An 18,564-nucleotide genomic window follows, 5' to 3' on the forward strand; every position below is an offset into this window, starting at 1 on the left:
TATGCCAAAAACAGTAACAAATAAGTCTCACAATGAGAGACGTTACTGGTGCTCGCTCGAACAAATCGATGCGCAACGGGATGACAGTGACCTTTTCTATGGATGAGATTTAAAGTGACCAATTAAATTAACTAGTTCACCTGGCATTCCACCTTCCACACCTACTATAACACTGGTAAATATTGGAGATAATTTGTTCATTTGATAATTTTTCTTGAGTACCTACCTTGTTCCAAAACAGGACTCCAAGGGTTAGAGAGATAGCACAATGGGTAAGGTACTTCTTTTGCACACAGCTCACCTGGGTTCTATTCCCAGCATCAGATATGATTCCCTGAGCATCACTAGGACTAACCCCTGAGCACAGAACCAGGGGTTAACCCCAAGCACCACCTGGGGTGCTCCCAAAACAAATCAAACCTCTAGGGCTGATAAGAGAGTAAAAAAATTCGGTCATTTATCTTGTGTGTGGACTGGAATGATAGCACAATGGGTAAGGTGTTTGCCTTGCATGTGGCCGACCTGGGTTCAAGAGAGATCCTGGCAAGCAATTGAGAGTATCCCACCCGCATGACAGAACCTGGCAAGCTAACTGTGGGGTATTCGATATGCCAAAAACAGTAACAAGAAATCTCACAACGGAGACGTTACTGGTGCCCGCTCGAGCAAATCTATGAACAACAGGATGACAGTGCCACAGTTCAAGGTTTCTGCTTTATTTGAAACAAGGTTTCATTTTACTTTACTCAGGTTCTCCAAGGCAACAAAGATAATGAATAGATCCTTACCAAAGAGCATTTAATTGCAAATGTATATAGTTCCCTGAATAATAAATAGATTATCAGGTCTGATTTGCATAGATGGATGGTGGATTAGGGAAAATTTTGCTTGAATTTTATGAAATCTGAAGTGAAAAATAGCTCGGCGTAGAAGGATGGTGAAAAGGTAATTTCCTAGGTGGAAGAATAAACAGATCTAAAAACTCTAGGTAGAAAGAACTTAGTGAGAACTCAAGGAGAGTAGAGTACAGGGAGAGGCATCTGATGAGACCGAAGGTGGGAAGCAGGACATCCCGAAACTGCAGACTTCACGTTATGCACAGAGTGCAGACTTGGAGTTACCGCCACAGTGTTTAAGTCAGTCACTCCGCCGGTGGGAGGGAAGGTGTGCGGAAACCTGTGGGTGGGTCCAGGGGGATGTGCACTGACCATGGAGATGGAGATGTGGGTACATTTGAGAGCATTTGACAGTAGCTGATGGGGAAGTGCATTCGGGAGGTTGATACTTAAGCTCCTGGTGTGAGGAATAGGCAGAGATATTGGTTCTGTTCATTTAAGAACAGATTGGATGAAAATTCGTCATGTTGGGTGGCTCATGAGACATTTCAGTTGAATGGCCAGTTGAGTACTTGGATAGGGAGTTCCAAGAAGTTTAAACTCTGCATAAAATTTATGTACTTTGGCATATAAATGGTAGTTAAGAAAATGGAAAATATTACACAAAGCGTTTTGAGAAGCATATTTAACATTTTATAGGAAAGATGATATCTTCTCCAACTGTTAGACATAATCTTTTCCAGAATAGTTCTTTATTGCACCATCATCTAAAACTCAAAGTGGTTAGATTTTTTGCAGTTTTTGCTATATTTTCCTGACATTCCACTATGCAATCTTGCATTAAGATCACCTTTTTTTAGATTGTGTGTTCAGGAGTGATTTGTTTGATGAGTTTTTACAGTGCATAGTTGTTAGGGATTATAGCTGTGTCCATCTAATAATACATGATATTGAAAAAAAAGTTTTCTAATTGTCATAGTTCTTCCGTAAAATTGCCAGCATTCAGATGTTTGTCATTACAATAAAATCAGGAAAGAGGCTCTAAATAAATAAGTTATGTATATAATTTCATATTCCATATAGTTATAGAAATTGGTCATCAGTGCTATATTAAAGAATTCTGAAGTTTGTGAGACATTTCTTCCCAGTAAGAGGATTGAAGATTATGATACAGTCTGAAACTAAATGAATAGTTCCTTATTGATAGCAATTTTTTCCTGGGCACATTCAGTTCTTTTCATTCTAATTCCTATTACTAGATAATATGCTCTGTACTTCAAGTCACCTTGTATAGTTACTCTGTTTTTAGCATCTTTCTATCTCCTACATAATCAAGATTCATTCTCCAGATTAACAAATGCCATTTCTTTCACTGAAAAGTCTTGTTACTCAGAATATTAAGCTCAAATCAAGCTCAAATTCCTTTGTCAAAGTGGCCCTATGTAGTTTTTCATCCATTGATCCGTACCTTGCTCATTTATTTCACTCAAGGAAATTTGCCTGTGTGTAAGGGAATTTAGCCACTGGCCTCAAATTTATATGTTGAATTCTAATACTGAGTGTTCTAGTGTGTGACTGTATTTTAAACAGCGATGTTGTAGAAGCAGTAAGTTAAATTGGAGTTATACTAAATAAGGGTAACTCTTGTTCTTAAATAAAAATAAGTGGGGAGGGAAATAGGGATTTGCAGATGGGAAAGGGAGGGCTATGAGACAATATATTATGAATATGAAATCGGAGATTAGGTAAAAAAAATTACTGTCCAAGGAACGTTAAACATTGCCAGCAAAATACCAAAAGGCAGATAAGAAGCCTGGAGGAGACTGGCTTCTGACCCGTGGCTCTGGCCAGAGTAAACCTTTGCTGTGTAAGCCTCAGTCTGGGGCAGTTTGGCTTAAAAACTTAACAAACTCAGATGATGTGACTAAAACACTCATTATAAGCCAATTATCCATGATTTATTCATCCTTCTTCATTCTACTTACTATATTACTTTCTTTGAAGATTTCATCATCTATTAACTGAACATAGATTTAATTTCTCAGCATCATTTGAAAGTTCATTTGCATCTCATCTGAGCACCTTGTTTTGTATGGGTTGTTTAGGACTTATGTACAATTTGTTTTATATGTCATAATTATATACTATATTAAGTTATTATGACACTTATAACATCGGTCGTGTGGTCCTCAGCTTTTTAAATTTCCTTGAATTCTCCCACGATTCTAAAATAGAATAAATCCAGAATTTAAAAAAGTGTTATTGGTGGTCTGAACTAGAGCGACAGCACAGCAGGTAGGGCATATGCCTGGCACGCGGCTGACCCGGGTTCAATTTCCCTGTCCCTCTCAGAGAGTATCCCGCCTACACAGCAGAGCCTGGTAAGCTCCCCATGGAGTATTCGATATGCATTCGGTGAACAACGGGACGGCAATGGCAATGGCAGTGAACCACTTAGATAGTTTAAATGCATGGGCACCTTTAAGCTACTTCATTTCTACATAGCTATTCAGGGCAAGCAACGGACTTATTGAATTGCATTTTTATTGTGCCTAAATAGTCTGTCAAATTCATTTTTATAGATTAAAGTTGATTTGCTTGTATTAGTCTTTAACTTTTGTGGGGGAGGGGACCCACGACTAGTGCTCAGGGCTAATTTCTGGTTCACTCAAGGATCACTGCAGGTGGACTCAGAGGACCACATGTGATTCCATAAATCAAATTCGGGTTAACTACATCCAAGAGAAGCCCTGCCTGTGGCCTGCCTCTCCATCCTCTCTTGGCCTTTAAAAGTGGAGATGGGTAGTGTGAGAAAAACAATTTGTAGCACTCATTATATGTTCAATTACTTGCACACTGCTTAGTGGCACACATAAGAAAAGGATCACAAATCTTACAATTTTTCCCATCTTCACCACTGAACACCTTAAGATATAACTTGTATCTATAATATGTCAGCCAACTTATTTGAACTTCAAATGTTAAGTGTGTAGAAGATGCTGCTTAAATGCCAGCTAAAGATGGAGACAAAATTCTTCATGAACATTTATTTAGCACCTGTCATGTGCCAGACATAGCACAGCTTCAAACATAAAATATAAGCTATTATATTTATGTATTTAGTTCAAATATATTTTCATCCTTTTAATGAAAGGAAGTACTGTCTCCTCCCTGAGCATTTGTGTTCTTAATGTGTTGGCTATGGATATTTCTTCCTGTTTTCTTATTTTGGATTTCAGGAAATTCTAGTCCATATATAAAGCAAAACTCTTAAGGAAATCACATGTATTTAAAAATTTTTTAAATCCTCGATCAATCATTGATGGAGGTCGGAACTCAGGATTCCTTCTCTCACTTGAGTGAAACATGATCCACCAAGCATAGCTCTTTCGATTCCTCTTTGGGATACCTGAATATCGTTCTCATCCAGTTTTTGTAGGGCCCAGGTCTCTGAGGCGTTATGTTAGTGCAGGAAAAACGGTGGAGTCAAAAAGATGTGCCCAGAGCCAGAGGTTCTTCATCCTCTTAACCACTTCTTCAATGCTCTTGAAGGCTTTTCATGCCGCTCTCTTCCTCCTGCGAAGCTCAGGTGCCAGGTCATTTGTTATGTTGAGTTCTTGACCTACGTACACATAACTGCTGCATTCGGAGATGTTTGTTCCGTTGAGAGCAAATGGAACATCAGAAACTAGTCCATTTCTCATGAACCTTGTCTTCATGAGATTCAGCTGCTGTCCGACCTTTCCACAGTCATGGTTGAAGTTGGCCAGCATTTGTGCCGCTTGGCTAATGTTTGGTGTTATTAGAACAATGTCATCATCGAAGCAGAGGTGGTGTAGTTGCTGATCGTCTGTCTTCACTCCCATTCCTTCCCATTCCAGTCATTGTATGAGTGATATGAGCACTTTTTCATTGCCTTGTGGCCATCCATGGAAAACTTATAATTCTCTAAACTTTTCTTTATTCTTCATTGCAATTGTTTGTCAGTATAATAAAATATACCAACATCAAATAAACACATACTGTTTTAGAAATACTTTACTTTCGCATGCAATGTCTCACTCCATTAGAAGTTTTTTTATCATTCTTTATTATAATCTATATAATTTAAGAAACTTAAGAGATTGAAATAAAATGATTTGCCATACAAACTCCATAGTCATCTCCAACGACTCAGTGCTATTGGCCAATCATATGAAAGTAAAGATAAACATGTGGGTCTGCAACAAATTAGTAAGCTCCTGCACTGCAAAAGATTGTTGACTAGAATAAAAACACACCTCAAATACCAGGGAAAAATATTTTCCCATTACTCATCTAATAAGATACATAAAGCTCTTGTAAAAATTAACAACAAAAATTTAACCAATCCCAGAAAAAATGGAAAATGAAGATGAACATGTACTACTTCTAAGAACAAAAATGTTGTTCATCACTTTTCAGAAAAATGCCAATCAAAATGACAATGAAGTATCACTTCATACCAATGACTGGGATACATTAAATTAATTAAAAAACATTCCTGTTGGCATAGATGTGAGGACAAAGAGCCCTTATCCATTATTGATGGGATTTTCAACTTGTTCAATCTCTTTGGAAAGCCAGATGGACACTTTTCAAGTAACTGAAAATTGAACTTCCATATGACCCAGCAATTCACTTCTTTGTATCTATCACAAATTGCTGAAAACCACTGTTTTGAAAATACACTTGTGTTTCTACATTCATTGTAGCACTAGTCACAGTAGCAAAGATCTGGAGATACCAAGTCTCCAAAAACAATGACTGGATAAAGAAACTGGTATATATACACAATGGAAACTATTCATCTATAAAGGAAAAATGCAGTCATGCAATTTGCCACCCTGTGAATGGAACAGTAGGGTGTCATTTTAAGTGAAGTCAGTCAGCCAGAAGGAGAACAACTGATACAGAATAATCAGTTTCATAGTGGGATATAAAGAAATCCAGTGGGGGGATAACAAATAGTCAGGGCAACAGTACCTGAGAAGTAGTGTGCAGAATTGAGCTTACCAGGTAGTAGGGGTGTGTGTGTGTGTGTGTGTGTGTGTGTGTGTGTGTGTGTGTGTCCTTTGGGATATGGCGGTGTCTGGAATGAGGCTCTGTGGCAGAACGATGCTCTCTTGTGGAGGGTCTGTGTTAGAACATAGAATGTATGAAACTTTATCATCGACAATATTGTAAGTCAAGTGTTTACAAATAAGAGTTCAAATAAAAATTAAAACAAGCACACCAACAACAACAGAAACAGAAAAAGAACTTATCAAGGTTAAAAAATAGTCCAGGTATAAACCATAAGTCAGTGATAATGTCATCTATCTCCAAATTCCATTTCTTCTCTATTTGCTTCTTTGATATCTCTTATTAAATATCAAATTTGATTCTTATTTTTATAAATAAGGGTGGCTTACTGATCTTAATTTAGAAAGATATTAGCTGACTTTAATAATTGAGTGATTTTAAAAGGGAAGCAAAATATGAAGTTCATCCATAATGTGTATAATGCTATTAGAAAAACTGCAATGAGCTTGATCCACAGTAAATAACTTAAGTAGGTAATGGGAAAATGGAGTCTTTCCCCATCCTTTCTTCCTCCCTTCTTTGCCTTCTTTGGTGTTACACTAATTTATTTAATGATGAATTCCTGGTACAGCCAGCATTGTCTGTATATTATTAACCCTAGGAATATAGAGCTAGTCTGAGATGAACAAAATAGGAAGAATGACTTTCACTTTCTGAATGCAAACCCAGCACAGCAGGAACCCCCACTATAGCTAAAGGGATGCCTGCTGACAGAGATGGAGTAGATAACCAGAGCACCTCATTAATGGGGAGTCTAGCAGGTACTATAGCTTTTATCTATAGTTAGTAGATTCTCTGTGGTATGTTGTAGTTTCTTAAATAGAAAAAAAATGTTAGTTTTGTATTAATCATAATAATCCAGAAACACAGAACCAATATAATCAATTATCTTTCTATCATCTACTTAGATCACTAGGAATTAGCTCTTAAGATTATTGAGGCTGAAAAGTTCCAAGAACTGTAATCAGCAGACTGGACACTCATGTGATCTAATTGTATTCGTTTTAGCCTATGTCAAGAGAAACGCGATCTAAGAGAACTCATGGTCTAACAGCAGTTCAGGACAGGGAAGACCGATGTCTCAACTCATTGCCAGCTTCCTCCTCCAAGCCTTTTTGTTTCTGTAATTGCCTGGGTAGGTGTGCCCACTTTAGGGATGGCTATCTGATGTACCCACTTTAGGAATGACTGATTAACTCAGGCTACCAATTCAGATGGTAATGAATGCCAACATTTCTCAGATCTAGAAAGATATGGCCAACCTTCTTTCTTCACTCTCAAGAGCATCAGCTACTGAATTGGGCAGGACCTGGGCCTGAGAGGGCCACAGCAAAGGATGAGACTGAGCCACTCGCTGCCCCTCACAGGACACCGCAGACTGCAAAAAGAGAACTCAGAGGAGACTCACTCAGCACTAGGCAGAAGGTGGGTGCAGATGGATACTTGGAGACTGCGGTCCAGGGCAGGAGAGGCACGGGCAGGACAGCGGAGGCATCCAGGAGGTCTGGGCGGAAGAGCAGGAACTAGCGCGGGGAGAGCTGCCAGCGGCGCTGGGATCCATCACACAGACAGGGTCCAAGCAAGAGCGACCACAGGGAATGTGCTCTGGACAGTTCCTCCGTCCTGCTGCCTCTCAGAAGGTGCCGCTCTCTTGAGTCCCCGAGCTGGGGCAGAATACCCAGTCTGGGACCTGGATCCCTCGCGTGAGAGACCTGGGCAGAGCCAGGAGCAGGCTCTGGCTCCTGCCACCCCACTGCTCTTCGCTGGTGACCGGAGTGGCGCCTCTGCGCCCTCCCCTCACTCTCCTGACAGCAGCTGCTCAGAGAAGGCTTTAGTACTAGCAGAAATCAAACCAGAAACTACCGTCAAACCCAATAAAATAAGATAATCAAAGACAGCCACCATTTGCTGGAAAGATACTAATAGCGCAATTCTGTAAATAGCTGAACCATATCAATTAAAGAAAAAAATCTTAAACCAGGGAAATTTAAGGTAGTCAAAGGGTTGGACCAAAAATATAGCACATATCAGCCTGAAACTTGATAGCACAAGGAGAGGAGAACTCTCAAGGACCCAGTCACAAAGACCTGCAAGATTGTATCTCCCAGATCATTCAAAATTGCTGTAATAAAGAAACAAAGAGACAGAAAAAATAAATTAGGAAGGCAGGTCAAAGTAACACAGATGACTCGTTCGATCTCATCCAGGAAATACAACAAATATATAAAACAAACTAATGGGTTCAGAAATAAGGTCAATAACAATGACTGTTTAAATAAAATAATAGAAAAATCAGGATGTGAGAGCTCAACAAATGAGATAAATAGTACTAGAAAAATGTATGAAAATATGATAGAGAAAATGGAAAACCAAATCAGTAGTCTTGAAGATAGTATTAGGTAAATAATTCAGGGGGAAGAAAGACAGGTGTTACTTAGCAAAAATTAAACTTGACAGGAACTGTCAGATGTGGTTATGAAGAGCAATATAAAAAGGAGAAGAAGGAAAAGGATGGCTTATTCAAAGGATGAATGGTGGAAAAACTTCACAAAATTCAAGAAACTGAATATCTATGGAGCTAATCTCAGCCTGCATTTAAATGCAAAATTTAAATGCAAAAATACATCAGAGTTAAGTTAAAGAGTTCAAGACAAAGAAAGAAGATTAAAGGCAACTACAAACACTAAACAAAACAGGAAAGGAGTGAAACAAAATGAAGTATTAGAGATCCCCAAAGCTAAAACTGTCCGTCAGGATTCCTATATCCTGCAAAACTCTCCTTCAGAGATAACAAAATTGAAAGCTTCGTGGGCATGAAAGGTGTTGTTTTATGTAAATCACAAAAAAGAAACAGAAAAGGAAATAAATCCCACAGAAAATTGAACAAGAAATTAGAACAATCCAAAAATAAAATAATGTCACATTAATATACCAATAATTTCCCTTATGGATTATGAACTAAACTATTTAAAAGTCATAAGATGATCACATGGATTATAATGTGAAACCCAAAGATGTGCTATTTACAAGAAACTTTCTTAATCTAGAACAACAAACACTTAAAATGAAGGTAGTAAAAATTGGCAGTTATAGATAATGGGAAACCAAAAAGAAACAAAAATAAAAAAAACTCAGATTAAAGCAAATTTTGTACGATGTTGAGTACAATAAAATACATAAGAATTTAAATATTTGTCTGTATTTATATACAAATTTTATGTATATATATGCATACATATATGTATACATACATATATACATATATGTATGTCTGTATCCAAAAGAAAGTAGTAACCCAAGGTTTATTGATGTTACTCTCATTCATAAGCAATCTCTGACATACCCCAAATAATACTTGAACAAATGTCTAGTTGTTCAAGCCTAATTAAATCACAAATAAAATTGACCATAGCAGTTACACAGTTACAGAGGGGAGGTAGGAGGGCAGCTGGGCAGGGCAGAACTGAGGGGAGGACAGGCTTTGTTGTGTGCTAGGCTGTCAGGAAACAGGCCAGACGCCCCTGGGATCCAGACAGCCTTGTTGGAACAGGCGGACACTGAGAGCAGGGCCCCGCTGGAAGGCACAGGGGCTCTCCTGAGACAGGCATGGGCTGGAGGTTTGGGCCGTGGTAGCGTTTCTAGAGATGGCAGGCCCCATTAGTTCTAGGAAGCATGCTTTTCCGAACTGTCAGCATCCAGGCCGCCTTAGGTCTCATTGGCCAGATGTCCTAGCCATGGGGGTTTTCCATGGCTTAGATCTATCGTCCCACCAGGTGAAAAAGTTGTCACATTAAACTGCTTTCAGCATTAATTTATATAGAAACATTGAGATGATTTCTGAATTTAGGAACATCTTTTTCATGTATTTATAATGCTGAGGATGTAAATACTATTTTGTTTAGTTTCCATAATTTCTACTCCAATTAAGTAGTTTGACGCAAAAGTTCAAACAGACAATTTCAAACTTCAATTAGAAGTTCGGACCTCTTTCATTGTTTTTTTCCCAATAATACTTAAATTCAGCTTTCTTTGGTTCAAAAATAATTTCTACCTATTTAAAAATTTAACCATCATTAAAATATCACAATATTCGGGCATTGCAAAGAGGAATTGAAAGAACTTTGCTTGGAATATCACATTTCACTCAAGCATGCGACAGGGACGAATGGAGATGTTACTGGTGCCTGCTCGTGCAAATCGAAGATCAACAAGATGAGAAATGATAGAAGTGATATAAGTGTTATTTTATAGAGAAAAAATTATGAATTAAATAAACAACTCATGCTACATACTAGCATTAAATAGGATTAAGAGTAAGAACAATTCAGATTAAGAACATAGTTATTTTGATGGTAGATCTAGAGAATCTTCTTAGGCTTTTGATTTATGATTTACTTTATCATAAGACTTTTGATTAAAGTCTTATGATTTTAAGACTTTCCCCTAAGAAAATCTTATACCACATACATCTATTGATAGTATTTGTTGAACACATATGTGCCTAGAATTGAATCCTGCTCACGAAGCCATGAACAAAACCAATAACTCCTGACCTCAGAGTGCTGACTTTCTAGTGAAAATAGGATTTAATAGTGTATGTCCACTTTCAAAATGAAAATAGAAATAGAATCGTTGCTAATAACTTTTTCCTAACTGCTCCCTTTTAGAAAAAAACAAAAATCAAGTTACTCAATGCCTCCTAAAATCTACCTGTTTAATGAGCAGGATGAAAGTGCATGTCCCGCCAGTACTACCCCAAACTACTCTCACCCTTCTGCTTGTTCCCAGAGTTCCCGGGTGGCACATCAACCACTTTGGCAAACACTCGTATGAAGATTCTTTTTTTTTTCTTTTTGGGTCACACGTGGCAATGCACAGGCAATGCACAGCCAGTTACTCCTGGCTCTGCACTCAGGAATTATCCCTGGCGGTGCTCAGGGGACCATATGGGATGCTGGGAATCGAACCCGGGTCGGCCGCGTGCAAGGCAAACGCCCTACCCGCTGTGCTATCGCTCCAGCCCCATCGTATGAAGATTCTTAACTTATCATTTTAGTGACTAGTAACTCTCCAATGTTGTCCAGCCATATGCTCAACTGAAGAGGATGTTTACCATGTTTACCATGTTAATTTACCATATTTACCATGTTAATTTTTAGTTCATTTCCTCAATGTGATTTCTGAAGTGTGGTGCAGGGTGTTTGAGAATCACCTGAGGAGCTTGTTTTGAAATGAAACTCCTCTCCTCTGTGCGGCCTTACTTGCACATAGTGGTCCTGAATGATTGTGTCTTCAATTTTACAAGATTCACAGGTGATTCTTTTTTTTTTTCTTCTTCTTCTTGGCTCAGACCCAGCAATGCTCAGGGGTTTGCACTCAGGAATCACTCCTGGAGATGCTCGGGGGACCATTTGGGATTCTGGGAATCGAACTCAGGCTGGTCATGAGCAAGGCAAACGCCCTACCCACTGTGCTATCAGCCCACCCCCTAAGAGGTGATTGTTATGTGCATATATTTTCTAGAATAATTCTATAAAATCAACTATGTATAAATTCTAAACATATCAGGACTATTCTAGGGTTATTCTATATTGATGTTCTTCTTCATTAATGTCTCCCTGCCCAGAAAGTTGAATTGCATCTCTATGCCCATGTACTCTATGTGGCTGTGTATTCTGTGTTATATTATATGGTCTTAGTTTAAATCAGTCTCTCAACCTGAAACTACTGATATTTTGATTGGATAATTTGTTTGTACTAAGGGGCTATCTTGTGAACAGTATGATTTCCTGGACTATTGTGCAAAATACCCTCTACCATCACTCACTAGATGCTAGGTAGCATGTGTGTTTACACCCCTCCCCCCTTTCATAGTTGTGTAACCAAAAATGTCTGTAGACTTTGTCAAATTTTCTCTGGAGAATAAAAGTCTCTTCCTATTGAGAAGAATGAACTTGAATTAAGAAGAAAAAGATAGGAATATGATTACATACAAGTCTTTTGACTACCCACAGTGTATTATTTGATTAATTTGAGATATTTTGAATTTATGACAAAGGAATGAAGAAAAGTTTTTGTGTAAGTGTGTAAATCTTGTGCTCTGGACTGCATTTAGCACTGAATGGTGAGAGATACATAAAAGAAATTATGGAAGGGATGAGCCATTTACATTTAGGACATAAGGCTACAATGGGTCTAGATTCCAAACAACAAAATAAAATTAGACAGGAGAACATTTCCCCTAGTATTGTTTGTGGGCACATTGTGAAAGTTGAAAAAGATGCTATAAAGTAGCAAAAAATGGAAACTTCCTTTAAAAATCATAAGTAGAAATACAGAGATACTGATTTTGACACTGAGCCAGTGAGGACGGAGTAGGCCCAGAGGATAATTAGGAAGAATCCAGTGAAAGTGATGCTGAGCATATGTTTATATACCCATTGGACTCATGGGAACATCCCAGATACATGGAGAAAGTATTGGGGCGATGTTGGAGGGACACCTTAATCAGTAATCAAGAAAATGTATAACTCCTCCCTGTTACATTATTGAATTTTCATTATGATTCTGAGTTTGATTTGCTACTATTCGCAACAGATTGCTTACTTTTTGCTTTGTTTTATAGTATCACAGAAACACTTACTGCTTACAATGGCCATACTCTTACTAGTCAATAGTGTCAAAAGAAAAAATTTAATTAGAATTACTTATTTTGCTTGTCTTCTTTATGAAAAAAAATATTTTGTTCCTCTCCACCTATAATTATTTTTCAAAAAAGTATGTCAGGAGAAATTTTGAGATTTAATAAGAAAGAAAGTGAAGTGCCCGTACATGAACTGAGCATATTTTTATTTTTGACAAATTGAAATTATGGGAAACCTAATGGAAAAGATATTGTAACTATATGTTTAGATTTAATCCTCTTTCTATGTACTGTGGGGACCTGTGTAAATCACTTACTGTGTCTCATTTTCCTCACTTTATAGTATTTTTCTCATAGGGCTGTTGTGAGGATCAACAGTTAAATAAGATGATATGAGAATATTTTCTAGAAAAATAAAGACGTTAGTAAAACCTTATCATTTGTGTTTTGACTTAAGGAAATTTTTATTTAAAAATGTGTTCTTATTTATGTAACAAAAATAAATTTGTATTTTTTATGTGTGAAAACATAAGATTCGAGTGGAGTTAAATTTATGTCAATTCATGCAAGATGCATTTATTTCCTTTGTTTCTGTTTTTATTTATTCTTAATTTTTGCTTTGAGGCTACACCCAGCTGTGTAAGCACAGCTGTGCTGAGGCTTACTCCAGCACCAGTGCTCAGGGACCTCTCCTGACTGGCTCCAGTGACCTTATTAAATATTAGAGGTCAAACCCAGGTCAACCTCATGATGAGAAACAAGTACCTTACCTAATCTCCTACTTTTTCAACCTCAAACATATATTTTTAGAATTAAGATATTATACCATTAGCCATCAAAAACTTGAGGCAACAATATTATCTTCTATTTTTATCTTATCTAAGAAATCTTTACTTTAGCAGTGGAGTTATTGTGTATTACTTCCAGAATCAAGCTACTTTATGCCAAATGAATTTCTGAACTGAATGATATTCTAGCCAGTTCTTAGAACATGTATAATTTGTCCTCATTTTGCAAATTACATGTAAAAATGTTAACTGTAATCATGAACATTCATTTTTTTTCTGTAAATGAATAGCAGGTTAAACTTCTTGGTAATAGCACATGTGTGTACTTGTTTATTTAGATTAGGAAAAAGTCTGCTTAGAATTAAGCAATTTATTTAAAATCAACTTCCGGTGTCTTATGTGAAGCAGCAGGCTTTATTTTATCCTTTTTATATTAAATAAGTTAAAGTTATTTAAGAAATAAGACATTCTTTGAAAATAATAGTAATTCATTTATAGTAATAGGCAAGAATCACATGACCAAAACACATACGCTTTTGTGAAGAGCTGACTCCAGTATAAAGTAAGTTTAATTTATGTATCAAGGACAAAATTTTAAAAATACTTATAGATAGGAGAAAGAAGCTTAAACAGGATTAACTGCAGGAAATTAGAATAGCTGGAAATATAGAGGAATATGCAAATAAATGAAACATCTTTGATTCATTGATTTTAGGATTGTGTTAGGATCTATCATGAATGCTGGTAATTCTTTGAGAAAAATGAAATTTTGTCAGTTGACAGAGTAAATATTAGTTTCATCATGAATATTTCAGAAAGGAGTACATTTTTAGGAGTAATAGCTTTGGAATTTAGAAAGCAGTTGGGCACAAATTAAATGACCATTACGGAGAAAGGTAAGAAATGTAAGTCACGTTAAAGCAGTAGACTTGGCTTTTGGGGCAAAAGTATTTCAGAGGAAAGAGAAAGTCAAGTTTTTGGACACAGGAGGTGAGTAAGAAACTCATAGACAGCAGAGAGATGGTGCATCCGCTTACAAACCTGGAAGGCACTCGGCGTGCACGGGGCGGGCCCAGGCTTGATTTCTGACACTGTCTGGCCTAAAACACGACCTGTGCCCAGACACACACACACACACACACACACACACACACACACACACACACACACACAGAGGAAATTTATGCAGTGTTTAACAATATGGTAGATAAAAAGGAAGAAAACATATGATTCAAAACCACATCTCTTACCTATTTGACAGAAACATTTGATCCCTGGGGTTTTAAACAATGTATGTGAATATTTTTATCTTTCCAATAAATTCAAAAATAACTTTTTTTTGTCTTAAAGAATTTTTGGATTTCTACTGTTTTTTAACCAGTTGTTTACTTAGTAGCTTGTTTAAATCTCCAATTATTTGTGATTGCTTTATTTTTCTTCTTGTAACTGATTTCAGTTACAAACCATTAATACCAGAAAAAATTGATATGATTCATTCTTTGTAAATATATTAAAACCTTACGTACTGAGCAGCAGCAGGTGTGGCACAAGAACAAAAACAAATAAATAGAAATAAGGAAAAGAACATTATTAAAAAAACCAATTACACCGATGGCTTAAATCATAAGATGGGGGTAGCTGTGTTGTGTGCAGAAACCACTCTGAAAAAAACTAGCCCGAATGCTATTGCCTCCAGAGGTAGTCTGGAGACCTCTCCGTCATCTAAAGGAAACATAGATCCTTAAAGAACAAATATGCCACTTAATGTGGAGTAAGAAGCTTATGAAAGTTAATAAAGGTACAATTGATGATTGTACGATGGAAAGGAATCACTGTATCAGAAACATCTTACTTCTCTAAAGTTATTTTCACAGAAATATTCAAACAGATTCTTGAATGATACGTCCACTAGTAGGCAGAGATAAAAATCCAGTGAGGCTGGTAGTAGGGAGAGAAGAGATGCAGAGAAAGCTTATGCAAAGGCAAATCTGTGAGCTAGGCCTGTCCAAGCAACGAGGGAAGCTAAGTCTGGCCAGAGGAGAGAATGGAGCAAGGATATAAGAGAGGAAACTGGAAAAGTAAGGTCAAATCTTGGGGGGAGCATTTTGTGTTAAAAGATTTGTAGTACATTATGTTTATATCTTGAAGTTGAATGGAAAATTTAGTCTTTGCACGTTTCAGTATTTCCTTGATTAACTCATATAGTAGCTAAAAATGCTCTAGCTCTAAAATATGCTTCCTGATTATATCAGTTACTTATTTTGATACTCTCAGTACTAGAAAATAATTACACTGTAGCACTGTTGTCCCATTGTTCATTGAGTTACTCAAGCGGGCACCAGTAGCGTCTCCATTGTGAGACTAAAAATAGTTGAAATTATAAAAAAAAATAACTTGATATTTATAGTGTGGGTGACATGACTGTATCCTATAATTGTTCCATTTTTCTTAATAATTCACATAAAGGTAATTCTACTCTGTGAAGTTGCAGAACAAATTTGAGGAAATAAGCTTCCGAAAGAGAAATACCTTGCCTGCTGAATTCAATAATGATCTTAATAGAGAAAGCAATATGGTGATTTTGGTGAAATGGTGAAATAAATATAAATGTTTTTTATTCCACACAGAAGGATTATATAAAATTGTGATAATTTTATTGTCAACTTTTATATTATTCCCAATTAGTACTAGCTCCCATCACAGCCAAGCCTTTATAAGTCTTTCTGCTCCGAATTTGGTGTGTGAGTTCCTGTGAAATGCTTCAACATAATATCTTATTTTAGTATTGGGAAGCTTCTCACATGTGTCAGATTTCTACATGCAGTTCAATCTGTATTTGGACAGTAGCTGCCATACTGTAATGTTACTTGCTTCTCTAATAAACTACATGTTGTTGGCTTCAAATCTGTAAGTTGAAGCTATGATTGAGTCTTCTAATGATCTAAAGCAGCTCAGTTGCTACATTCTGATTTACCTTCTAAGCACAGGTAAATAAATGCAGTGGAGACTTTCCAAGTAAATAGAATGATGCAACTTGAAACTTGTTTGAAACCCCAGTATGAACTGATAGGTGGAGGAGCAAAACTCATGGTTTCTTTCCTTTAAACACCAAACATTCTGATTAGAGGAGATTCTAGGTAATGCATCAAAAATATGCTTTTTAATAAGTCACTATTGCCCTCTCCCTACCAAGGAAAATAAGGCCAGTGTTGGACATTTGTTACTATTGACTTCCTTCCCTTGCTCTTTCTTCACAGATATTGATGAGTGTGCGGAAGGACGTCATTACTGCCGGGAGAATACCATGTGTGTCAACACACCAGGGTCCTTCATGTGTATCTGCAAAACTGGATACATAAGAATTGATGATTATTCATGTACAGGTGAGCAATACCTGTGTATAAAATAGAACCTTTAGTGTCTAAAATTTATATCTAATTTTATACTTATTTTATAAACTAATTTATATCTAATTTTATACTTCATCATCTTTATATTTAAATTTTATGTGGCTTCTATGCCAAATATATGAAATATGAAATAATCCCCAAACATTTCCTTTATGAGGCAATATAAAATGAATCATTGCATAAATAATATAATTTTTCATATTATATTCTTAAAATAATGTAATTTTTCATAATATAGTCTTAGAGTGCTAGGAATTGGGAATATTAAGGACTGATCTATATACTTCTGGGATGTGCTATTGAATAATCACATATGGAAGAGGTCTTTTGTTGTTTTATGAAATATGTCTTCCTCCCATACCCTTAAAATCCTCTTTATGAATGTCTTACATTCCTGATGTTAGAATGTCTGAGGTTGATCCTAGAATGAGATGACCTATTTCTCTTATAAAGTAAAGTTATGCTGGAATACTATTTTGAAGATCACATGATTTGAGAAAATGTGTGTATAAAATAAATTCTCCTGGACATCTTTTTTCTTGAAATAGAAACAACATGCTAAACTAGAGAGTACATTAAGATATTCTTGGGCTGGTTAAATAGCTCAGTGATACAGTCTATGCCTCCTCTGTATGAGGTCCTGGCTCCAGTCTCCAGCTCCACTATGCGATGGGTAATTCATGTAGCCTTTAAACACCTTCTCTTCTGCTTATTAAAAATGTATTTTATGTAAAATTTTTATTATATAAATAATACTTAGTTTTTTCCTAGGAAAAGGGTACAACAATACTCTCTAGTAAGAGTATGAATAAAAATTGTATTTTACATTTATATTAGTATATCATAAGTCTTTATTACAGTGGTGATACTGTATACTACTTGATATTTGTTAGTTAAAGCAAAAGAAGTGTCCTTTAAGTTTAGATATAGCTTATATGTAAAAACTAAATGATAGACATAGAAATTAATGAGATCTGACTTCTAATTTACAGAGAATGACTTAAGACACTGTAAAGGTTATTAGAGTAAGACATTATACTTACTGTGTCACCAATGAATAAAAATCATGCTCAAAATTATGCTTATTTTGTCTGTTAAACTTATTTTAGAGATATAGTTCAACATTGAAGGGAATATGAAAGAACAAAGTTTGAAAACATGAATTGGTCTGATAGTCTGAAGCTTAGTGAGAGAAGAGGGATTGGTAACTTAGGAAAAAGAGAAATTATGGGAAGATTAGAATTGGACACTTTATGGTAAACTTAATATATAGTATATGCATGTTAATTTTTTATGTTGCACACATGAAATATATAATGTTAAAGTGACATGCTATTTCAATAATAAGAAGAGCATATTTGAATATATGGAAAGCATTGTATACAGTTTACTGAGTTCCAGTATAATTTTGCTACTTAGAATTTTCCTCTAAGATTTCAAAGACTCAGTGATATAAATGAAATGTCTTTTTGTCATAATTCCAAGAAAGACCAAGGAGCATTTTAGGCAGAGCTATTCAGATCATCATTTGGGGGCCTAAGGAACTAGAGCCAAAATTTTTATGATCTAGTAGATAAATGGAATGAACTTTCTTTGTGATGCAGCAGCATGTTTATACTTCCTAGCATCAGTATTTTAATGCTTTCATTTAAAAAATAGAAATTTTCTTGCTCTTAATTTTTTTAATACATTAACTAGGCCTATAAATTTGAAATTTACCTTGCATAAAAGTGGATTTTCTAGGGGAATATGATTGGATTTTATTGTAGTCCACAGATAGATTA

General features: G+C 36.2%; 1 protein-coding gene across 1 annotated transcript in view; it reads left to right on the top strand.

The window, feature by feature from the left end:
* The window catches only part of NELL2 (neural EGFL like 2), a 408,154-nt gene that overhangs the window by 197,701 nt on the left and 191,889 nt on the right, over positions 1 to 18,564 (top strand). Inside the window, exon 13 of the mRNA XM_055141861.1 lies at positions 16,628 to 16,753. Coding sequence (XP_054997836.1) covers positions 16,628 to 16,753 — 126 coding nt within the window. The remainder of the gene's footprint in view (positions 1 to 16,627; positions 16,754 to 18,564) is intronic.

The sequence above is a fragment of the Sorex araneus genome, chromosome 6, assembly GCF_027595985.1.
Source record: "Sorex araneus isolate mSorAra2 chromosome 6, mSorAra2.pri, whole genome shotgun sequence".
Taxonomy (NCBI): domain Eukaryota; kingdom Metazoa; phylum Chordata; class Mammalia; order Eulipotyphla; family Soricidae; genus Sorex; species Sorex araneus.